Source organism: Camelina sativa, chromosome 6, assembly GCF_000633955.1.
Source record: "Camelina sativa cultivar DH55 chromosome 6, Cs, whole genome shotgun sequence".
In the NCBI taxonomy this organism is placed as follows: Eukaryota; Viridiplantae; Streptophyta; class Magnoliopsida; order Brassicales; family Brassicaceae; genus Camelina; species Camelina sativa.
Window position 1 is genome coordinate 12,951,948 of NC_025690.1, and position 22,484 is coordinate 12,974,431.

The 22,484-nt window shown below is 36.7% G+C and overlaps 6 protein-coding genes across 9 annotated transcripts; 2 read left to right on the forward strand and 4 right to left on the reverse strand.

The window, feature by feature from the left end:
* LOC104791131 lies at positions 1-2,783 on the forward strand. Its single transcript, XM_010516941.2, has 5 exons — positions 1-1,349; positions 1,430-1,488; positions 1,791-1,919; positions 2,082-2,217; positions 2,309-2,783. Exons 1-5 carry the CDS (start codon positions 642-644, stop codon positions 2,705-2,707), a joined length of 1,431 nt encoding a protein of 476 aa, XP_010515243.1. The 5' UTR covers positions 1-641; the 3' UTR covers positions 2,708-2,783.
* LOC104791134 (uncharacterized protein At3g49055-like) lies at positions 3,405-5,378 on the reverse strand. Its single transcript, XM_010516947.1, has 5 exons — positions 4,530-5,378; positions 4,355-4,431; positions 4,140-4,251; positions 3,944-4,060; positions 3,405-3,845 (listed from the first exon to the last, which is right to left on the reverse strand). The coding sequence occupies exons 1-5, from the start codon at positions 5,307-5,309 to the stop codon at positions 3,522-3,524; spliced, it is 1,410 nt and encodes a 469-aa protein (XP_010515249.1). The 5' UTR covers positions 5,310-5,378; the 3' UTR covers positions 3,405-3,521.
* Positions 5,491-9,978, reverse strand: LOC104791132 (U-box domain-containing protein 32). Of its 4 annotated transcripts, none has more exons than XM_010516944.2 (11): positions 9,877-9,966; positions 9,509-9,777; positions 9,196-9,317; positions 8,846-8,967; positions 8,653-8,757; positions 8,307-8,452; positions 8,038-8,201; positions 7,647-7,793; positions 6,765-7,292; positions 5,950-6,672; positions 5,491-5,867 (listed from the first exon to the last, which is right to left on the reverse strand). In XM_010516944.2, the coding sequence occupies exons 2-11, from the start codon at positions 9,681-9,683 to the stop codon at positions 5,685-5,687; spliced, it is 2,415 nt and encodes an 804-aa protein (XP_010515246.1). In that variant the 5' UTR covers positions 9,684-9,777; positions 9,877-9,966; the 3' UTR covers positions 5,491-5,684. The 4 variants fall into 4 exon arrangements, with proteins under 4 accessions (XP_010515246.1, XP_010515247.1, XP_010515245.1 ...); XM_010516945.2 differs by having other exon boundaries at positions 9,881-9,958; XM_010516943.2 differs by having other exon boundaries at positions 9,509-9,978.
* LOC104791135 (UPF0496 protein At3g49070) lies at positions 10,085-11,588 on the reverse strand. Its single transcript, XM_010516950.1, has 2 exons — positions 11,424-11,588; positions 10,085-11,342 (listed from the first exon to the last, which is right to left on the reverse strand). Exons 1-2 carry the CDS (start codon positions 11,470-11,472, stop codon positions 10,261-10,263), a joined length of 1,131 nt encoding a protein of 376 aa, XP_010515252.1. The 5' UTR covers positions 11,473-11,588; the 3' UTR covers positions 10,085-10,260.
* Positions 11,949-14,403, reverse strand: LOC104791136. The gene is made up of 4 exons (XM_010516951.2): positions 13,651-14,403; positions 12,735-13,175; positions 12,490-12,570; positions 11,949-12,298 (listed from the first exon to the last, which is right to left on the reverse strand). Exons 1-4 carry the CDS (start codon positions 14,324-14,326, stop codon positions 12,207-12,209), a joined length of 1,290 nt encoding a protein of 429 aa, XP_010515253.1. The 5' UTR covers positions 14,327-14,403; the 3' UTR covers positions 11,949-12,206.
* On the forward strand, positions 14,525-16,172 carry LOC104791137 (signal recognition particle 9 kDa protein). The gene is made up of 4 exons (XM_010516952.2): positions 14,525-14,711; positions 14,916-14,984; positions 15,600-15,693; positions 15,915-16,172. The coding sequence occupies exons 1-4, from the start codon at positions 14,640-14,642 to the stop codon at positions 15,989-15,991; spliced, it is 312 nt and encodes a 103-aa protein (XP_010515254.1). The 5' UTR covers positions 14,525-14,639; the 3' UTR covers positions 15,992-16,172.

Consider the following 22,484-nt stretch of genomic DNA (forward strand, 5'->3'; position numbering starts at 1 on the left):
CTTCTTCACACCACAAAAGCAAGGGGAAGGAAGCTCCAAAGCTCTGCAAATTCTACCCAAAAAGTTACTGTCAGATATAAAAAACTTAGCAAATTCTAGAGCACGAGTCCAGCGAGTTCGCCACCACGAGTTCGGCGAGTTTTGCCTCATCCCTTCCATGGCGTGAATTTCATTTCTTCTTTCCATCTTCCACGGCAAGAAGAAACTTACCTTTTCTTCTTTTTTTATTCTACAGTTTCCCTCAAATTCATAGATTTGTGCTTCAGCTCATCCTCTATCTCTTTGATTCATAAGTGAAACAGAGAATTATTGTGTTAGTAGTGAGATCTAAGTCCTCTTCTCTTTTTTTTTTTTTTTCTTTTTTCTCTATAGAGAGTAGCAATTAGGAACTTCAATCTTCAGTTTCATCTTAACTTTGAATCTTTCATTACATTGTTTCCGATTTACAAAGTTTGACTTATTATCTTTGGTTTTAACTTCAGTCACTTTCTTGTTCAAGATTCTTCAATTGGGTATACTAAAGTTTCGAAATTTCTTGGTTTCCAACATTTAAAGTTTTATGTTTTGATCCTTGAAACCTTAAGGCTTTTTGCTTCGTTGGTCTACTATGATGATGATGGTGTTATAACTTTGTCCTGTTAATGTCGATTCTATGTGGTTGTTGCCCTCTTTTAGAATGTGTCTACTGTCTTGGCTGTGCACGTTGGGGTTATAAACGCTGTCTTTACACTGCTGGTCACGACAGTAAAGATTGGGGGCTTGCAACAACTGATGAGTTCGAACCGGTTCCTCGGTTTTGTCGTTATATTTTAGCTGTTTACGAGGATGATATCCGAAACCCGTTATGGGAGCCTCCAGAAGGATATGGGATTAACCCTGATTGGTTGCTTCTAAAGAAGACTTATGAAGACACTCAGGGTCGTGCTCCAGCTTATATACTGTATCTTGATCATGTTCATCAAGATATAGTTGTCGCGATCCGGGGTTTGAATCTGGCGAAAGAGAGTGATTATGCAATGCTTTTGGATAATAAGCTTGGTGAAAGGAAATTTGATGGTGGTTATGTGCACAACGGGCTGTTGAAGTCTGCTGGTTATGTGTTAGATGAGGAATGCAAAGTTTTGAAAGAATTGGTTAAAAAGTATCCGAGTTATACTCTGACTTTTGCTGGACACTCACTTGGATCTGGTGTTGCTACAATGTTGGCTTTGTTAGCGGCTCGTCATCCTGATAGATTGGGGAACATTGATAGAAAGAGAGTTAGGTGTTTCGCTATTGCTCCTGCGAGGTGTATGTCGTTGAATTTGGCTGTTAGATATGCTGATGTGATCAACTCTATCATACTTCAGGTGTGTCTAAATTTCCAAGACAAGTTTTTGGCTTATGCAGTATGGTCTAAAAGTTGTGTGTTTTAATCTGTTTCCTTTAGGATGACTTCTTGCCCAGGACAGCTACACCTCTAGAAGACATATTCAAGTCTCTTTTCTGGTAAGGCTATCTTATCATGTTTCAGATAATCATCTGTGTTTTCTTGGAACATTCGCTCATGTTCTAGTCCGCTAAGTACGGCAAAACCCCCAAAAATATGTCTTTTATATTTGGCATGTTTGTCTGGGACAATTTAGGCTTTTTGGTAGTCTTGTGTTCTCATGATGGAGAGTTCTCTTTTGCTACCCAAAAGCTTTTGTTAGTTCACTTTGTCCTGTAGAACACCTTTCATTACTCTCCTTACTTGTAATGGCTTTGTGCTTAGTATTTTGGGTTTTGTTTTTTTTTTTTTCTGTGGACAGTTTGCCATGTTTGCTATGCATAAGGTGCATGAAGGATACATGTGTTCCAGAGCAAAAGATGCTCAAAGATCCTAGGCGGCTTTATGCTCCTGGTCGCATGTATCATATCGTTGAAAGAAGGCCTTGCAGGTACATAACACACAAATCTTTAGATTTACACATATAACTAAAAAGGACCATGGCTGTAAAGCAACCCACAATCTTAACAGTACGAGCTCACTGCCATCATCATGATTCATGTGAGCTAAATGTGTTTTCAAGTTGACCTTATTGGTAATTGTTTATTTACAGATTAGGAAGATATCCACCGGTGGTGAAGACAGCAGTGCCAGTAGACGGAAGATTCGAACACATTGTTCTTTCTTGTAACGCAACTTCAGACCACGCCATCATCTGGATCGAACGAGAAGCTCAGAGAGCTCTCAACGTAAGTGTTCATTATCAACCTCATTCAGTCATTTGATAACAATTCCTCTTAACAGGTTACTATGCTAATTTGCCTCTGTATATTTCTTCAGCTAATGTTGGAGGAGGATAAAATGGAGATCCCAGAGAAGCAAAGAATGGAGAGACAAGAATCATTAGCCAGAGAACACAACTTGGAGTACAGAGCAGCGTTAAGACGAGCAGTAACTTTAGATGTTCCTCACGCAGAGTCAATGTCCTCTGAGTATGGAACATTCGACAAAGCTCAAGAAGACGAAACCGAAGAAGAAGAAGAAACAGAGGAAGAAGAAGAAGAAACAGAATCGATTGCACCAATGATGGGTGAATCATCATCCTCCTCCTCCTCTCTTAGACCATCGTACAGGAAAAGACGGAACCGTGGAGTTAGTTGGGACGAACTAATCGAAAGTCTCTTTGAACGAGACGAGTCTGGTAACTTGTCATTCGAGAAATCAGATTTGCATCAATGATCAAGATTTGTTGTGTTCTCTATCTATGTGAATAATATTGTATTGTGTAAAAGATAGTCGTTCATTACAACCTTCATCATACAGACCACATTGGTCTGAAGTTTTTATTACAGAAGATTTCTCCTAAACTTCCAAATCGGACTTTAGGGTTTTATTTCTTTGGTTGAGGAAGAGAACAAGAAGATCTAAAAGCTTCTACCTGAGACTGACACTTCGAGTGATCTCCTTTGTTTTCTTCTAAACATTTCTTCAGCGCCTCCACATCGCACGATGAAGCTATCTTCTTTGTCTTCACCGTGACATTTTCTTGTTTCTTCTCTTCTCCCATCGTCGTCGCCGTCGTCTTTGTTAAAGGACTTTTGTTTTTCGCCGCCGAAGAAGATGTGATTCTGATTCTGTTTTTGTTTCTCTTTCCCCAAAACGACACCGTTTAAATTGAGTAAAACGTGTAATGTTATAGGCTTCTCGTCCAGCGTGAGGCCCATCAGAAATCTGACGAGGAGACTTTCTAATTTTTAAACGACACCGTTTAAAGTTCTTCTAGACGCCGCCGTATTGGACAAATCACAAGCTTATTTTGGTTTCTTACCTCTTAAACACGCTACAAGCCTACAACCCTTGTTTCCAGCAATACCAACATAAGGGGGATAGACATTAAATTTGGTCTTTGATATTTTTTCTTGCAGTGTTTGTGTTTTAGTAATTGGGGTTATCGCAAAGATTTATGTCCTTTCGATTTTATAGTAAGTAAATATTAAGCTTCTGTTCTGTGGTCATATTTAGTCTACACAACTCTTGTCCAAACACTACAAGATCACGCATCATATCTTAACAATGAAGATCCGCCAGTAGCGGTCGCAGAAGCATCTGTGGGAAAACGCCACAACGGCCAACACCAAACATACCTAAACCTTCTGCCTCTGTCTTCTGTAGACTCTGCTTCGTCCAGTTGGCGGTAGAGATGTTCAATGCGGCTGAGAAGCTCAGCTATTCTTCTCTCAGACAATCGCAGAGACCTCTCAGCTGCCTCTTCTGCTGCCATTGCAGCTTTGGACAAATCTTCTTTCAGTTTTAGTTTTCCATCTGAAATCACCAATGCTGATCTCAGCTTCTTCACCTCAGCCTTTAAAACCTCTATCTGATTGTAACAATTATATCATTTGTTAGTTATGGTTGTTTGTATTGGATTTAATAATAAGGTTTTCTTTTAGTTTGGGAATATTGAATGAAACTTACGAGGTGATCTCGTACTTCGACTTCACGCTGCCCTGCTTCAACTTCTAGTTCACAAGCTTCTCTCCATCTACTTACTTCTGATTCAGTTTCTCTTATTGCTTTCACTAGCTCTTCCACCTTTTAGTAAGAAAATCATGAAAAAAATGAGAAAACATATAGAGGAAGACAGAAGCTATTGACCAGCAACTAACATTACGTTTTGAGCAAGATACTTCTCTCGGTTTTGCAGCTTGTCGATATATACCGTGTTCTCTGCTATTTTCTTAGTTTGTTCCTCTGTCAATTTCTTTAACCGCTCTTCTTCTAACCTGTCGAAACAACAAGAAGATTGCAACTCTCTTTATTTTATCAGACGTTTCTCTAGAAACACTCACCTTGCATCTATCTGTTGAGTTCAAGAAATAAACTTACCTTGTATCATCCAACGATATCTTTAGTTGAGAGATCTCTTGCCGTAGATTCTTTATTGTCTTCTCTATTGCTATAACCTGTTCTTGCCGTAGATTTCATTATAGTTAAACCGGTGTTTGGTTTCTTGATGCTAAAACAAAGAAACACAAGACTATGAGTAAAGTAATAAACATACCACACCATTCTCTTCTTCGTCCTTCACAAGGGTTCCTGTTTCTGAGCTTTCCTGTGATGGTTCCCCAAACCCAAAACCAAAACCTATCCTCTGCAACCCTCGTCCTGCTATTTGCAGCAAAGCCGATCCCTTCTGCTCATTCATCTCTTTCAATTGCTTCTCTGCAGTTTGTTTCTCAGACAAAGCAGCCCTTAACAAGACATTGATGTCTCTGTTCTCCTCTTCCAAAAACTCCACACTTCTACTTAGCTCCATCTTCTTCTTCTCCATAGTTCCCATGAACGTCTCTAACTTTGTTTCAACCTCCTTGACTAACTCCAAAATTGACTTGGAATTGCATTCCTCTGTTTCAATTTTTTCACCTCTTCCTCCTTCTGGAACATCCTCTTCGTTTAAACATCGGATCAATTTCGACAAGCGATCTTCCACAGATCCTACGAGTTCCGCAGTTTTCGTAAGTACTCTGGATTTCTCCTTCGTCTCTACTTCCAATTCACAGACTCTTTCTCTATAAACTTCAAGATCTCTCTTCATTTCCTTCCTAACCATCCCAGTCTCATAAATTCCAGCTTCAAGCTCACGGTTTCTTCGCCTAAGTGCATCTCTCTCGTAAGACAACTCACGGTTCGCTCTAATCAAATCAGTCTTCCGATAACTTGCTTCGAATATCTGGCTTCGGAGACGGAGATAGTCAGAGTCTAACGAGGAGTGATACCATTGTCTGAGGTCGTTCTCTTGATCGGAGATAGGAGAATCCGAGCGGTTGACCGTGAAATCCATGGGAGATAATGATGATGATGGTGTTTGGTGAAATTCTCCATAGGTGAGGACGCAAAGAATGTCTGATGACTCTGAGTTGCCTACCTAACAGTCAAACGCTTTATACTGTATTATCTTTTTGGCGGGCAAAAGAAACGACGTCGTAATATGTGTATCAACGTCTAATACAGAGAGATTGGTAAGAACTTTAAATATGTTTACAGTAAGTAAGCTTCCTTTAGTATTATATAACTGCGACATATATATATATATGTAAGGCTTATATATATTCCATACGTTTGGGGGGTGACTTTACACAGTGACAATCTAAAAAAATTGGGAGTTGTTAATGCCTGCAGCAATATTTGCGTCTGAGAAAGAAGGCAAAGAAGTAAATCACCATTGGTTTTGCCAATCTTGGATAGCTAGATGAAGAGCGTGATTAGGTATGAGATTGCAATCTTCCATCTTCAGGTTTGTCATCGGTGACGTATCGTGCCCGTTCGCTAACCATTCTCTAATCGCTTCTGCTTCGTAAGTGAACCCATCTGCTGCTATCAATGGATCTTTCATCACTTCCTGTGATGCCAACAAAACATTAAGTTAGATTTGTGTCTTTATACCCTGATCAAACTCTGTTTCGGCTTTCTTTCATACTCACCTGGAAAATGGGGCAGAGGTAATGAGAAGGAGGCTTGCGTGGAACTTTTGGGTCAGCGTATGATGTTTCTGATGAAGGAACTTCTGGTGCCTTCATTCGATCTATAAACCGTAGAACCACTGCTAAGTCTGGTCGGTTCATTGGGTTTTTCTTACAGCAACGGATGGCTATATTAGCTAGCTTTTTGCCTCGTGCGATTGGCCAGTCTCCTGCTGAATTATCCAGAACTGCACTGATGTTATCGTTCTCCACAGCGCATTTGACGTCTCTCAGTATGCCAGAAACAGGTCTTCTGGTGAGAAGTTGAAGGAGAATGATCCCAAACGCGTATATATCTGATTCCAGAGTCATTTCCCTGGAAACAAAGTAATGTGGATCTACGTGAGGATCAGTTTTGTCGAATCCATCAAGCGGAATCAGCTGAGAAACCCCATAGTCGTTGATTTTGGTGACGAGATTGGAATCCAAAAGAATCTTAGATGGCTTTAGGTTTCCATGAATGATACAAGGAATGTTTGAATGAAGAAATAGGAGGGCAGAGCATATCTCAGAGGCAATCCTGATCCGAGATTCCCATGAAAGTGCAGGAACGTTGTTCTCAGATGCAAAGCAGTCTTCTAGGCTTCCGTTAGGAATATATTGGTAAATGAGAGACCGAGACTCTGGACAAGCACCCATCAGCGTTACCAGATTTGGATGCCTTACCCTGCTTAAAATTTCCACCTGAAATCCAAAATATAATCAGAATTTGTAAGATGTGTATACATATATCTATATAATTAGTTTTGATTTTATACAGACATAAAGTCCTTTACCTGACGCTCGAACTCAAAGTGATTCAGGGATCCATATGAAGGTAACATCTTCACAGCAACTTGAAGATGTTGAAGATTCCCTTTGTAAACACTTCCGTATCTGCCTTCTCCAAGTTTCCAGGATTGATCAAATTCGTTAGTAGCCTCATTGATTTCCAGAAAAGAGTACTCGAGCATTTCTGACCCCGAAGAATCTCCAGTATCTCCTTTAATAAGTCTTCTCAGTGCGTTCACTTCCTTTACTGCGTTCTCATGATCGATTCGAATCTCATCCCTTTTCTGCCTAAAACTTTTCAAGAGCTCCATAGCCGTATCAAATTTCTCACCATGTTCTCTTTCCAAGTCTTGTAGTTTCCTTATCTGACTCTCTAACTTAAGATTTTGACCCTGAACCATTTGAAGTTTTTTCATGAATCCGTTGTTCTGCTCCATTACCATTTTTACTTCATGCTTTTCTTTTTCCAGAAATTCTTCCAATTTCTTTCTTTGGCTCGACTCCTTAATACATAAGCCTTCCAAGGCTTTAGCCTGTGAAATGACATGATAATAAAGTTTAAAACCGGGAAAACAAGTTTGACAAAGTGCCAGCTTAAGAATCTGCAACACTGGCATCAAGCCATCAACTATTCAACCATAACTCTTGACATAAACATATATAACGCCACCTAAGGAAAAATACATAACGCCCTTATGAATCCTACATGGATCTATCAAGTGAAGATGTTCTGTACCCAGTATTAGCAATCTACAAGTCCCCAGTGAAATATTTCTTCATGTAAAGCTTTTTTGCATGTGGTAACAAGACGTACTGATATAAACACACAAGGAGATCGAGAATCATCTGCATATCTTTAATAACTGAGAAATGGATGGGAATATAACCTTGCATAAAGCTTCCGTGGTACTGGCATCCTCTTTCCATTTGTTCCCATCTTCCCCATAGACCGTTCTCTCTGATTGGCCAATATCATGCATGGATTTGTCATACCTATGAACTTTGCGGGCTACATCCCCTTCACGCTCTTTTTCCTGAAATTCCGCAGGATTACCCGATTACCAGGTGGATAAAATGCTAGCTCATACGAAAAAAGTATACATCATCATGTTCACTTAAAGTAGAGCTTTCAATATATTGCAAAGACAAAATTACTCGTAAATCGTTTCGTTTCAAAACATTTTTTCATAAATCGTTTTCTTTTAAAACATCATTGTCTTATCGTTACTGCATAATCAGTATCATCAGTAGAAAAGTAAAGATGAAGCAAACTCTTACCTCAACATTTGAGGTAGTTAATGTATCTGAGTCAGCCAATTCTGGGCTAACCGGCTCTGGACCAACCGGCTCTCCGATGGAAGAACTTGAACCTGAAGAAAAATGAGGAGGTGGTCTTGGTTCTACCTTCTCTCTCTCCAACTGACCTGTGTCTTTATCACCATCTGCACAATTCTGTAACAAAGTTACACGCATAGGCAGATAAACCTGACTGATAACAAAAGATATGATATGCAGAGGGACCTTGCAAAATCCAAGGAAACTGCTACCTTGTTCAAGGAGGCTACGCCAATATCGTAATCTTCTCCTCATATAAGAGGATTCCAATTTTTCTGATTTCCTCGTCTCAGTATCTGAATCCAGCTGTACCAAGGGCGGCATTGTTTGTCTGTTATTACTATCCTCATGTGACGCCCTATTTTTGAGAGTGTTTCGTTTAGCTAAATGATGAATAGAGGTAGAAAACAAAAACGAATAGTAGAAGCAGTTGGTTGAAGGTAGTAGACCAACTGAGGTCCAGAGCCAAAGTCCAACATATCGAAGTTTCAATAGATGTATCTTAAATAGTTACCTTATTCACTCTTTCTGCAACTTTTGAAAGGAAAAGAAACTTACCTTGTAAAAATAAGGTAACCTTTACATAGAAACCAGATATGGCATGCATCAGAAGATTTTTTGCAAACGAACATAGCTTTCTTGGACTTTAGATCCGTCATTTTCCTGGCATTTCAAATGTAAATTGATTATTTATATTTTAGAGGTAAAAAAAATTGAAAAGCATAAGATAAAATATAGAATCATATCTTACCATGAGTAATGCTTATCTGATGCCGCTCCCATAACTAACCACTTAATTTTGTGCCGAGCAATTAGGTCTACGATACCTTCCTCGATATTTTGGCCCGCAATGCAAAGTTTACCTGTTTGAATCTAAAAAGAACTATGTCAATTCTGACTAGGAGGAATGCCTAATAATTTGATGAGTCTAAGCTCTAGACTTATGAGTTATGACGACACAAGGTTTTTCCAAGTCGGGTTATATCATTATATGAACAATCATATCCACCAAAAAACCACATGAATATTGAAAGTGAACAGCTAACTGATGGCTTGTGTGAGACTACACAATCAATAACATTACGCAGAGAGAAGTGATACCTCAGTTTCAGATAAGAGGTTGAGATAAGAATTCATAAGCTCATCAACTTTAGGTTTCTCAACGCGCTCAATCACCTTGACATCATGCTTTTTAAAGCTTCCACCAACAAGTTTCTTGTGCGCTGCAGGTAAAACAAGTCTTAACATTGGCTAATCTAATCAAACATTATAACCACACTTACAATATATAGAAAGGTTCGATTCTATCTAAGGTTTTATAATCCAACAGACAGATCTATCTATATCATAATTCACAATTCACCAGAGAGAACTAAATTAGAAAGTGAGAAAGAGAAGAAGAGGAAGATCTCACTCCAGGAGGCAGGACGAGCAGTTCGATGAACGTAAAGCAAGCAAATCTTCTTGCCGGAGAAATTACGCGCCGCCCATAACACAGTGGTTTTGCTCCTCTCCACATCTTCCGCCACCGCTACGAAGATCGTCTCATCCACATCTAAGACCAGTTCTTCTACACCGATTTCTCCCATATTAATTTTTTCTCCCCTCTTTTTTTTTTTGGGGGGGTCTCTCACTCTCTAAGCATTTTGTTCAATTCTTCTCCATATTGCAAAAGCGACTTTACTAAAAAAAACAAACAAAAAAGTAGAACTCGTGAGATCCTTTTTATTTATTTATGGTTCTGACGAGTCGATGACTCGGTTTATGAGTCAACCGATTTACCTACAATTGGACAAAGAGAGGAGGATAGAAAGAAAAGAAAAAAAAAAATTGAGTTGCTTCTTCAATTTTTTTATGAATTAGTCTGAGAGAGTCTCTCCTAACACAAACCAAGAAGAGGTCGTCTAAAAAAACTCAAATTGTCCTAATTTTGCGACACATGTAAATTGGAAATTTTGGGACATCTTTTGACAAATGTTAAAACTTCCATCATTTTTATTATATAAAAGGAAAGTGTGTGTGGGTGTTACACATTAATGAAAAAGACATTGCTATTTTTCTTACAAATATACTAAAAATTCAAAAAACTATGTAATGGATTTGTTTCTTAGTATAAAAACAAACAATAATAATTAATAAATCAACAAGGAAAAAAAAAAAGAAATACTACAATTTTGTTTTGGATTTGGGAGCGAATGAGCAATTAGGTGGACCATCAGAATCCAAAATCTGTCTAACAACAAGATTCCTTGCACGATTGATAGTCATGAAACACAAGTAGATATGTTCTTCAAGCTCATCAAGTTCTTCACCAAAGCTTTCTTCACATCTTTTCAACTCTCGACCCACTTCTTCACTCCCTCGAACCCTACCCGACCCTCTCCCTACCCAAAACTCAGCCATCACTCGAACATGGTCCACTTCGTCGTTTATCCGTGTTACTAGTCTGCTTATCGTGTCTAAATCACGGCTTAATATGTAAGTACCTTTCGCAGCCACGTCGAGCCGAGCCGCTGTTTTCGTTAGCTTGTTCCTTAGACCGGCTGGTTTGAATCGACCGGTTAGAAGAGTTGGACCGGCTATAAACAAAGCGAAGGCGTGAGAGGCTATGGTTACTATCAATGTAGTGGTTAGAGCCAGAACGAGGAGCCCTGAGCTATGAGTTAGTCCGTTGATGAGCTTGAGTTTAGCTCGTGTCTTGTCTCGGCTGGACTCTAACCGTTTTAGCAAGTCTAGACAGCCGCATCTGATTAGCTGGATCCGAGAACCCGACGAGATAAACGGCTCGAACCATCTTGATAGCTCAGTGAACTGGTCTATAAGAGCCAATGAACTATGATTCTCTGTTTGAAACTTAGGTTTTAGAGACTCGTATTTAGAACGAAGACGATGGATGTTTTTAAGTAGTAGCGTGCAAAGCAAGAAAGCGTTTGCGGTCTCCAAGAAGTAATCAGAGAGAAGAGTTCGGGCGGTTCGTCCAACCCGGGATACATCCAGTATCCGGGTTATGGCATTCGAATCAGGGTCTAGGAGATTGTGTGCGAAGAGGCGATATGACATGAGACGAGCTGCTGTGGAGGATGATTCGATTGGTGATGATGAGGAAGAAGACACGGTGGATTTTTTACGGCTTAAATGTATGACTCGTGTCCAAAACTGATTGTATGATTCTGTACGGAAGGCGTTTGCATATTCTTCTCGGACATCGACATCATCTTCTTCTTTGGGACTTGAACTACTAGCCGAAGCTATATCAATTAGTTACAAATTAAAATGTATTAGAAGAAAGTACATGATAAAAAAAAAAAAAATGTCAGTAGTATTTTTACCTGTAGATGCGAGAATCCTTTTGATCTTTGATGAAACTTTTATTCCCATCTTCAAGATCTTGAATGAAGCAAATTCTTTTTTGGTTTTGAGGAATGAAGCAAATTCTTTTTGGTTTCGAGGTGTTGTTGGGAGAAGATAATGAGAACGACCAGAAGGTACTTTGTTATTTATATAGTCCTTCGAGTGATATGTTATTTTAATGAAACTTAGAATAGTTACTTCGATTGCTAGAATAAGGATAGCCAAGGATTTTTTTGGGAAAATTGTTAATTTTGTTAAGTACTTGTAGTAGGAGTGAAGAAATCAAATGAGTGGGATGCTTGCACGTAATATAAAATAGAACCTTCAAGTTCAAGTGAATACACGTCGTTATCATCAAAATGTAAAAATATATCCATTGTATGGAAAGTCTTTACACATACTTATATAAGTCATGTTTGCCATAACGGGATGGTATAAGAATAGAGAGTTTATCTAATTTGGTTGTCTATGAGAATTGGACAAAAGAATCAAGATTTACTTAGTAACATAATTCATATTGAGTTGAACATTATCTTTAAAAAACATTAATGCACCTTTTGAAGAAGCAGGACATATTGTCGGAACAAAAGATACAAAACTATGTGTCCGACTCACAAACCAAAGAAACTCAAGTTTCCAAGAATGTGTTGGTGGTACAAGAAGATAACTAAGTTATTTGCCGGTGATTCTTCTAAACCCGGTGTAAGTAGATGAACCAATGAAAATGACAGAGACAAAAAAGAGAAGATATTGTACGCATTTTAACGTTTGACCCATTGGAAGCTCTTTCTTGCCTTGGCTTTTCCAGGTTTCTTCCTTTCCACAACTCGTGAGTCTCTTGTCAAAAAACCAGCTGAAACATATCGAAGATATAAAAAGCTCTGAGATCAAAACCATTCAATCCAACAGACATGAATACACAGAGACTGACTATCAAATGAAAACATTTTGGACAACAGTATATTGCATCTATGCTAAAAAAATCATCAAGAGGACTACACAATTTTCATAAAGCTAAGCTGTGTATAGTAGTATCTTGGTTACCAGCTCGAAGCGGTGTTCGCATATCTGGTTCCCAGTTTTGCAATGCCCTGCTGATACCCAACTGAATAGCTCCGACTTGACCTTTAAACCAAACATGTGAGTACACAGAGTAACAACGGTTAGAACAGACTACTCTGTTAACTTATGACCAAATCCTCTAGCGTACACTTGCTAGTGTGTAAACAGAGATTCGAACTCTGAGTGACTAATAGTAGAAACAAGATGATTGTGGAGGGATTTTTTACCTGTGGTACCACCACCTTTAACAGTGCACTTAACATCCCAACGACCCAAGGTTTTGGTTTCAGCAAGTGGGCGTAGAAGAGCAGCACGATGATCAAGCATAGGGAAATAGGCATCAAATTCTTTTTCGTTTACATGAAATTTTCCTTCCCCAGGTTGAATCCAAACACGAGCAATGCTACATTTTCTTCTTCCGGTTCCATAGGCTCTACCTGTTTCGTCAACCTGTCTTATCCGTGCTTTGGCAATGTCCTCTTGCATCTGGAGTTCTATATCAGCTCTTGAGGACTTCTTCGAACTTTTCTCACGGCGCAGGTTTTCAATCTCAGTCAGAGGAGGCAATCCTTTGACTCCTTGGAAATCCTTCAAGGCTATTAAACTATCTAGCATTTCATCTGTTATACCCGACTTAGCAATAAGGTCTCCAAATGCTCGATCAGGACCTACAATAGCATGTTCCAAATCAGTAAAACTGCAAAACTTACACTCCCTTTGGTATCTTACTAGCAACAAAATAAACTATTATACTGAATTTTTCAATTCGTTGAACTGACTACTGTTCATAGCAAACTAATAATAGAAACCACGCATTAACGAAAGCAAGTATCAAACTACCTACTTAAGACACAACTCTTTCTACCCAAATACTCATATCTCTTAAACCTCTGAGCTTACTCCAAAAACAAGCATATCGTTCAAAAAGCAAACATGCCTATCAATAGATAGATTACATAACCTTGGTACTTGAAGGACCCTCCCATCCAAATCTAACCTTAACAATGCAAGTCATGTGATCAAATTTGCCATCATTATTAGCTACTCACTCGTTCCCTAATTCCAAATCTAGTCAAATATCCAAAGTAGTGGTGCATTGCATTATTAAATCCAAAAACCTCAAAAATTCCCAAGAATCCTCACCCTTGATAACCTCAAGAAGCTCCTTCTCCTCTTTCTCAATCAACTCCTTCTTCACACGCTCTTCCTCCGCAAATTCCAAGCTGTTTTCAAAGTTAAACGGCACCTCACCACCAGTGTCAAACACAACACCTTCCTCCTCCTCCTTCAAATTCCACGGCTTAGAACCTTCCCATTCATTAGACTTCACATCTCCGCTCGCCCCAAATCCACTCACCACCTCGTTTCCAGCACCAAACACGCCTTTATCATCTCCCTCCTCCTTCATATCCCATCGCTTACTCTCCTCCAAGCCATTACCCCTCCTCTCGCGTCCAGTTTCAATCCCTGGACTTACTTCTCCACCAGTATCAAACACAACCTTATCATCTTCCTCTTTTATATTCCATCTCTTCGGCTCCTCCGGCCATTTCCCTTCTCCACCGGATCCTGCAACTCCAGAAGAGCCCCAAGAATCATCGGAAGAGAAAGGACCGGACTTGTCGTCGTTTACACCAGTAAAACTCCACGGAGCATCATTCCGATTACGCCCATTCCCATCACCATTTCCTCCGCCACCGCCGCCGCTACTGTTAGTCGAAAGCGGACGAATAAACGATGAGAAGATCTGAGAATTTGATTTGGATGAAACTAGGGTTACAAGACGTAGATTCGAAGGTCTAAGGAAACGAGAGAGCATGATGTGTGAAACACGAACACTGAGAGAGAGAGAGAGAGAGAGAGATTCACAGATTTGGGAGTTTCGCAAGAAGAACGGTTAGGGTTTTTACTCACAAATCTTAATTCTTAAACAGTAACAAACCGGTCCGGTTATTTCGGTTTATTCCGGGTTGATTAATCACTTTAATTTTTGATTTTGACACAAATAAGAAGAAGCCGTCTTTTTGCTTTGCTTTGCTTCTCTCTATCTGCGCTTCTTCTTCTCCGTCGAGTCTCTCTCCCGGAGATAATCGAATCGCATAAACTCAATTCGCCAATTTAGCTGAATCGAGATGGTTTACATCGATACGTGGGACGAATTCGTGGATCGATCTGTTCAGCTTTTTAGAGCTGATCCCGAATCTGTAGGTTAATCTTCTTTGTTTTTTTTTTGCGTAATGCTTCTCGATTTCATTCATTACGGTTGATTTGGATCTCGTTTTTTTAACTGGGAAATTTGGATAAACCTCTGTGCTTGATTTTGAATATCCTCGTGTTGGTCGCAATCTATATGTTTTCGATTACAAATACATAATTTTGTTCTCTTATGGATTTGGATTGTGGTGCAGACTCGGTATGTGATGAAGTATAGACACTGTGATGGCAAGTTGGTACTCAAGGTTACTGATAACAAAGAGGTAATTGAATGTGCCCTGTTCTCTGTGGATCACTGCTTCTTGGAGTTTTTATCTTATATAGTAGATACTTCCCTCAATTATGGAATTCAATAATTACTATTGAAGTTGATAATCTGATTCGTGTTTTGATTGTATGAATCTTGTTTTGGAGAATCTTGGTTCCATGATGATGATGATGTCTAGACTTATCTTTTTTCATGTTGGTGTTGACTGTACTTTTGTTGTAATTATGTGGTTACTTTGTTTTGGTGAATGTGATTGCTAATAGGCTTATATTTCTTATTTTACTTACGTCTTGAATGAATTGCGTGGCAGCGATGGGTTAGTTAGATGAGCAGACCTAGTTAACTCTTTTAGAGCAATTGTTTTTTAGCAGTGGATGTTGAAACATGTTTTGTGTTTGTTAGCAAACATGTTTTGTGTTTGTTAGCCAAAGTTTGGTACTTTAGAACTCGTTGAGAGCTATGCGGATTTTGGCGTAAATCATTGCATCAACTTCTGTGGTTAAATAGCTCTCCCCTTGTTAGTTAGGCTACTTGTTTCATCCATCCTGTGCATTCTTTTCATGTGAAGTATATGATATATTTTAAATTTCTACTTTTTTTTTGAACTTAGTGTCTCAAGTTCAAGACAGACCAAGCACAAGAAGCAAAGAAGATGGAGAAACTGAATAACATATTCTTCACCCTGATGGCTAGAGGACCTGACGGTAAACCTTCTTTTTTTGTGATCTTCATTTTTTTCCTACCAAAACGTAAAAGAGAGAATGAACTTCACAGTTGAATTATGCATATCATCTCCAAATGCTTGCTTGAGAGGAGATCTCCTATGCACACAAAAAAAAAAGAGAGGAGATCTCCTTTGTTTTATGGTGCATATGTGGTTCGAATCCTCACTGACTCTTATCGGGTTTGTTGGTGTATAATGCAGTTGATCTTTCTGAAGTCACCGGGAAAGAGCAAATGGAGACACAACCTGTGAAGAAAGGAAGAGGAAGGAAGCAATAATTCTGATGAATCTGTTTTTTGTTTTTCTTTGTTTTCAAGATTTTGATCCATTTTGTTGGATATTTTAAAGTTGGAGGTTGTTATATGGAAAATACAACTTTGATCCAAAATGCTAATCTTGTAGTCATATCATGTGTGGTTCTCTTCAAGCTTTGGTGCAATTTAGAGCATAGTTGTTCAAGATTTCATACTGCAATAACGTGTTACGTGTGTCTCATAAGTTCAATTAACATAATATATATATATATATATATATATATACAGTAAATTCGGTACTATATGTCTTAGATAATTTCAGCTGACTTATGATCATATACAGACAAAAATTTCTAACTCTTTGTTATGCAGAGAAATTAAAAGACTGCTCAATCTAGAGGAAAACACTTTAGAAATGAAATTACAGAAACTAACCTATATATCCTACTATATTAATTGAGAAGTACAAATATAAAACTAAGCTTAAAATATGTAAAAATTTACATTCAATTGCCATTAGAAAAACTTAATTAAATAAATATTTTTAATTAAAAAACGAAAATAAGGACACATCAAATAAAATAAATTGTAGAAAAATTAAATAAAGATCTATTAGAATCAAAACTAATTTGTGTTTAAAAAAAACTAACTGATAAGATTTTGTTTTTACATGTTAGTTATATCATTTTACTTACTTCACTTCACAATTATAGCAAAGATTTCGTTTAACTGACAAAAATTTAAATAATTTTATTCATTATATGTAAATATTTTATTAACAGGTTTTCAATAAACATTTTTAAAATAGAAAAATTATAATATAAGCAAAAAAATTTAATCACAAACTATTATAAATAACAATAACAAAATAAATTATTACAAATTTTCATCAAAAAAAATTTAGCCCACGGTTTTCTGCAGGATAGTACCTAGTTTAATATGATACTAATTTACAATTTATTATAAATAAAAGCTAGTTATTTAGCTTATTAAAGTTTGAAAATTTTCAAAGTTAAATGATATAACTAGTTATTTGTAGTTAAAAGTATGTCAATTGATCATTTATAAGAAAAATACATTAATGTTGATGATGAAAAATATTGTTTACAATAATAAGTATTATATAATATAATGAAGACACATCCTAAATTTATAAAAGTTTGCAAAAGATTTAGAGAAATTGTTAGAAACACTTTTTTTTTTTGATATCTTTTTTCAAAATACTTTTTTAACCATTTTATTTTTGCCTTCTTTTAACCAGTTTTCTAAAATATGGTTTATACGATCGTATATACGGTGTATAGCTTTTACTGTATTGAACCATTGTATAGCTATAATATAGTACGGCTTGCCACTGTACAACATATATATGGTGCCTATACAGCATATATACAGTATATTTTGCATATACAACGTTTTTTCAAAAACTCAAAAATTAAAACTATATCATTTGTTAATATTAAAAAAAACAATTTAACAAATTACTAGTTTTGCTTAAATAAATCAACTATGAAATAAATTTATCATAATTTTTATTATTTTCATACTTATTAGTTATTCAAAAAAATTAATATTTTATAAAAGTGAAAATTTTAAATATTTTGGTACTCATGTGTAGTATGGATTATAATTTTTTCTGTTTTTATTTTATTATTTTAATTCTTTATGCATAGCTTAACAAATTTTATGTCTACATTTAGAACACTGCTTTTAAACTATTTTACACAATTATCATAATTACAATGTTAAAATTAACTTTTAGAACTTTTTTTTGGTTTGGGTTATCTATTTTACATTTAGGTTATAGTTTTGAGTGGATAGAATTTAGTATTTAGATATTAGGGTTTAGAATCTAGTCATTTAGAACATAGAAGAGCATATTATTGAAAAATAGACAAAAAGAGAAGATATTTTGGCAAAATGGTATAGAAAAAAGTATTTTTCTTAATTCACCAAAATTTAATTTAGTGGGTAAAATAGAAATCCACATTTAGGCCATTTAGGGTGTTGCATTCTTGTATTTGCATATTATGGATGAAACATGTGCTTAAGAGCCAAAAATGGGGAGAAACAAAGTCAAATCTGAGCATGTACCCGAAGGAGCTATGGAGCAGGAAGAACAGTCCGAACACCAACCCGATCGAAGAGGATCTAAGAACAGAAAGAACAATTCGAGGAACTATCCGAAGAGCAACCTGAGCTCATCCTCGTGCACCCCATCGAGCAGACCCTCGGGCAGGACTGGGAAGCTAGGGTTAATGGGTTTCCATATATAATAACCCCCCCTCTTCTTCCTCTCGCCCTAGCACGCCGCAGACCCTCAAACCAGAGAGCGAGAGCTTCTCAGAGAGATCTTGAGCGACTCAAACATTTTTCTATCTTTGTTTTGCTATTCTTTTAGATTTCTACTCTGTACTCTTCTCTTCTACTTTATATTTTAATACAATGCAATTTTTGTTCATCTATGCTTTTGTTTTTTCTGCAATGAGATCTGAGTAGTGAAACAAAGTTTCTAGGGATGGGGTAGACGATTTTGTGTTCTTGATCGGTTAGGATGTCTTAGTTTGGTTGTTTATGTTTTATAAATTCCCTTCTAGATTGGTGTTCTTAATGCTATCAACAGACCGAGAGGTTGAGATTAGATGTAAGGCGTTTTACCACCGAGAGGTGTAGATGAAATGCTTTAATCAATCAATGCTAGAGATTTACTCACTTAGCCTAAGAGATTAGATGTGTACGGGGTTTACTGACAATAATTAATTGGTTTGTATTGCCTGCTTGGTCATGTTTCTCCAACGAGAGTTGGGTAGGGAAGTGATTACGGTTGATTGTTTCTATCACGAGAGTGTTTTAACAAGATTTTAGAGATTCATTGTCTAGGGAATATTTGCTTGAGGCATGTAAGATATCCAAATTGGTTAGGAACACTTAGGAGTCGATTACCCCATCTTTAGGAGCTTTCGTATTTAGATTGTTTACATTTTTATTCATCACCCGATCCCTTACCCGAACAGGTACACGATCACCTGCTTCGAGTATATCTTCGAGCTGTTCTTGCTTTCCTTCTTTACTCGATCACTCCACCTGATCCTGTACTCGAATGCTTGCATCGAGTGCTTAGGTCGTGTGGTTCTTATTTATTTGCTTTCTTTTATTTATTTTAGGATTGTTAGATTAACCATTCTCATCTAGTTACTGTGTTGCACAACCAACCACCCCACAAGTACACCAAACCCCACCTCATCTAGTTACTGTGTTGCACAACCAACCACCACTATCGACCGAGTAACAAGAGAGGTGGGCTGGAATATTTGATTCCGTCCAGCCATGGACAACACTTGCCCACGGATACTTCAATTCACTATCAACTCCACTAGTGTCGAACGACACCTCCACCTGGTGTCAAACGTTACCCATCACACCACTTGCGAACCAACACACATGGTGTCGATCGACACTCTCCTAGTGTCGGTTGACACCAATGCCCACGACATCACTTCCGTCGATCTCCCCTCATCCAAACCTAACTCCAGCTGCCCTTCTAGGACCCAAACACACAACAATATGCTGGTGTCGATTGACACCATTTTGGTATCGTTCAGCACCCCAACCTTACCACAAAACCGTCTATGCCAAACCACAATAAAAACATTTGATTAAATCACAAACCAACCTTTCATTCTACAAATACACCATTGGATATGGATCATGTAGCTCTATGAAGCTCCCCACAAAATTTCAGCCAAATCGGACTCTGTTTCATCCTCGAAACGTTGCTCCAAAGTAGCCATCTCGAACCAGTCTGCGCAGTCCATCTGCAATGTTGGTATGGACCGACAACATTGTGGTATCGGTCGACACCAACCAAGAAATCAACAACATGACTTACCTGGATAACAACCATAAGAAAGCCTCATTGACTCTCCTAATCCATCACCAAGTAATCACATCCTTCCCCACACACATATAGATGATAGATCTCCCTTCTCCTTCTCCTAACCCTTCTCTAGGGTCAAAGCTTCCGTTGCTCTTAGGATCAAACTCATAATTTCCTGCTCTCTTTTAGTCTTTTATTTTTCACTTTTAGAAGCGAAAAACACCTCCCTCCAGAAAATAGGCTGCTCGTGCCTTTTAAAACGAGACTTAAGGTTTCCACACCAAACCAAGCTAAACCAATCGATTTTGTAACAAACCGAACAATCACCAATTTAGTGGTGTCGACCGACACCCTCCTTACTTGGTGTCGATCGATATCCACCCAAGATTGGATTCATAATGTTACAATAAAATTGTTAATTCAAACCTACAAAAAATTATAAAAATAAATTAAAATATTATAATTGTGTTAATTAATGCTATTTTAAAAAATTATAAAGTGTGTGTTAGTATTGTCTATAAAACTTGTTATAGTGTTATGTGATGGTATTTTTCTTGTTAAAAATCTAATAATTAAGTGAAAACTTTATTCAAAATTGTTTTCTTTGATATAAATATATAGTAATGGGTTGAACATTTTTAATTGTGTTTTAATATTACTCTATTTGAAAGTTACAATGGTCAGCAGTCTTTTGTTCAAACAAAAAAAAAGATGGTCAGCAGTCTCATGACTGTTGTGACGTGACCTTATCTAGAACACCATAAAATGATGTTTCCCAAAAGACACTTTAAAATACTACTAAGGATCTGACTGGTTCAAACGCAATATTTGCGGTTGTGATCGCGGGAAATTGTGGAAGCGGATGGTTGGATTTCAAGCGTTATTAAGCATTTTGAATGATTGGTTTAGCGTTTTAAAATAGGTGCGTTTGCGGAAGTTTGATGACTGGTTGACCAGCGGTGCAAAGCAGTTAAAACATAATAAATGTAATATATAATTATATAAATGTTTTAAAACACCAAAAAAATTATTAAACTTGATTTATAATTAGAATTCACTAAAAATACTAAAAAAATTATTCAAAAAACAAATAAATTTCATATTGAACCGAGAGTTGAGAAAAATCATTGGTGATTTGTTGTAATATTTTTCACAAATAATTTTATTTTCTTAAATATCTGATGAAATGTTATATTTATTTAGATTTTTTTGAACTTATGTACGATGTGCCATTAAATTTGCATCAAGTTTTCCGGATTATTTTCTTGTATAATTATTTTTTTTCTAACCTCCTCAATCTTATCCGCACTTCATTTTCTCCCATCCTTAATAGATAAAATGGTTAGGTAAAAGATATATGAAAAATATTTCATTATCATTTATTTGTTTTAAGTTTTAAAAAAAAATTTCAACCGCAACTGCAAACACTTGCGGGAAGCAGCTTTTGGAATTCAGTGGTTTCAAATGGTTGAAAGCGATTGGAAACAATTGGAAACGATTTATGTAATTGATACCAATCGCTAATAACCGCTACCATTCGTAAATGCAATGGTTACGAAAAATAATGGGAAAACCAATCAATACCAATATAATTAAAATACTAGTGATAGTGATATAGTAGTATATTCAGCCGGCCAATATAAAAAAAAAAAAAAAAAATCGCCGCCATTATAGCCTAAATTTAATGGATTAGTTTGATGAACAATTGAATTGCACATACAGTATATAAATAATTGATTTTCCTCTTCTAGTAACCGAAGACAATCTGTTGAGGGGCGGCGGATCTACATTTTCACAGAGTGATTATTCTAATCGAATACCATATTGGGTAAAGTGTTCGATACTATTCTTTAATTTTTTTGGTTTCTTTTGTTTTTTTTTCTCATATTTGCATGTAATTTTCATTTTTTTTCAACAAAAAGTTAATTCATATGAATTAATTCGAAGGAAAATAGATAAAATATTATGTGGAGATATATGTGCTTGGTGTTCTAAAGAATCTATATTTATATTTTTATTTATAAAAAAAAAATAAGAAAATTCCTCTTTGTAGACAAAAATGTTGGCGAGTCGAAAGGAGAAAACATCATCTTCACCAAGTTTAAGCAATGTGTAAAAAAAGTCACATCACAAAAGTACATATCTGATCATACAATGAACGATTCTACTTTAAAATGCAAAAGAAAAAGACTACGATGAAAATTAGTGTTTTCCATGGTTAACATCGATTCTTGAAACAACGTACAAAACTATCATGCACTTGCAAAAGAGTCACCAACTTTTCAAAATTCATTTAAAAAGCACCTATAATCCAAATAAACAATGGAAAAACCAAATAAAATAAATATACTAAAGGTGACATTTTAGTATATTTATTATAAATATGTATAAATAATAATGTCCAGTTAAATATATTTAGAAACCAAATAAAATAAATATACTACAGGTGACATTTTTTTATTTTGACCTGGTGTCATTTGATTAATATTTTTATTATGTAAATTTAATATTATTAATAATAAAGTATATGTGCCCCATATAAATAGTTTTTTTAGATCCGCCACTATGGCACGCGTCTATTATAAAATTTCCAATGGAGATATTAGCGAACCCATGATATCATAATTTCTAGTTGCTTTA

Coding starts and splice junctions, on each gene's coding strand:
- LOC104791136 (XM_010516951.2), bottom strand. CDS start 14,326: ATGCTCTCTCGTTTCCTTAGACCTTCGAATCTACGTCTTGTAACCCTA. Junction 12,571..12,734: donor TAAAGGTGGTGGTACCACAG/GTAAAAAATCCC, acceptor TTTGGTTTAAAG/GTCAAGTCGGAGCTATTCAG. Junction 12,299..12,489: donor GCGAACACCGCTTCGAGCTG/GTAACCAAGATA, acceptor GATATGTTTCAG/CTGGTTTTTTGACAAGAGAC.
- LOC104791137 (XM_010516952.2), top strand. CDS start 14,640: ATGGTTTACATCGATACGTGGGACGAATTCGTGGATCGATCTGTTCAG. Junction 14,712..14,915: donor TTAGAGCTGATCCCGAATCT/GTAGGTTAATCT, acceptor ATTGTGGTGCAG/ACTCGGTATGTGATGAAGTA. Junction 14,985..15,599: donor AGGTTACTGATAACAAAGAG/GTAATTGAATGT, acceptor TTTTGAACTTAG/TGTCTCAAGTTCAAGACAGA.
- LOC104791132 (XM_010516943.2), bottom strand. CDS start 9,683: ATGGGAGAAATCGGTGTAGAAGAACTGGTCTTAGATGTGGATGAGACG. Junction 8,758..8,845: donor TCAGATAAGCATTACTCATG/GTAAGATATGAT, acceptor TTGAAATGCCAG/GAAAATGACGGATCTAAAGT. Junction 7,794..8,037: donor TAACTACCTCAAATGTTGAG/GTAAGAGTTTGC, acceptor GCGGAATTTCAG/GAAAAAGAGCGTGAAGGGGA.
- LOC104791131 (XM_010516941.2), top strand. CDS start 642: ATGTCGATTCTATGTGGTTGTTGCCCTCTTTTAGAATGTGTCTACTGT. Junction 1,489..1,790: donor ATATTCAAGTCTCTTTTCTG/GTAAGGCTATCT, acceptor TTCTGTGGACAG/TTTGCCATGTTTGCTATGCA. Junction 2,218..2,308: donor AAGCTCAGAGAGCTCTCAAC/GTAAGTGTTCAT, acceptor ATATTTCTTCAG/CTAATGTTGGAGGAGGATAA.
- LOC104791134 (XM_010516947.1), bottom strand. CDS start 5,309: ATGGATTTCACGGTCAACCGCTCGGATTCTCCTATCTCCGATCAAGAG. Junction 4,252..4,354: donor ATATCGTTGGATGATACAAG/GTAAGTTTATTT, acceptor TTGTTTCGACAG/GTTAGAAGAAGAGCGGTTAA. Junction 4,061..4,139: donor AGAAGTATCTTGCTCAAAAC/GTAATGTTAGTT, acceptor TCTTACTAAAAG/GTGGAAGAGCTAGTGAAAGC.
- LOC104791135 (XM_010516950.1), bottom strand. CDS start 11,472: ATGGGAATAAAAGTTTCATCAAAGATCAAAAGGATTCTCGCATCTACA. Junction 11,343..11,423: donor AAGGATTCTCGCATCTACAG/GTAAAAATACTA, acceptor TAATTGATATAG/CTTCGGCTAGTAGTTCAAGT.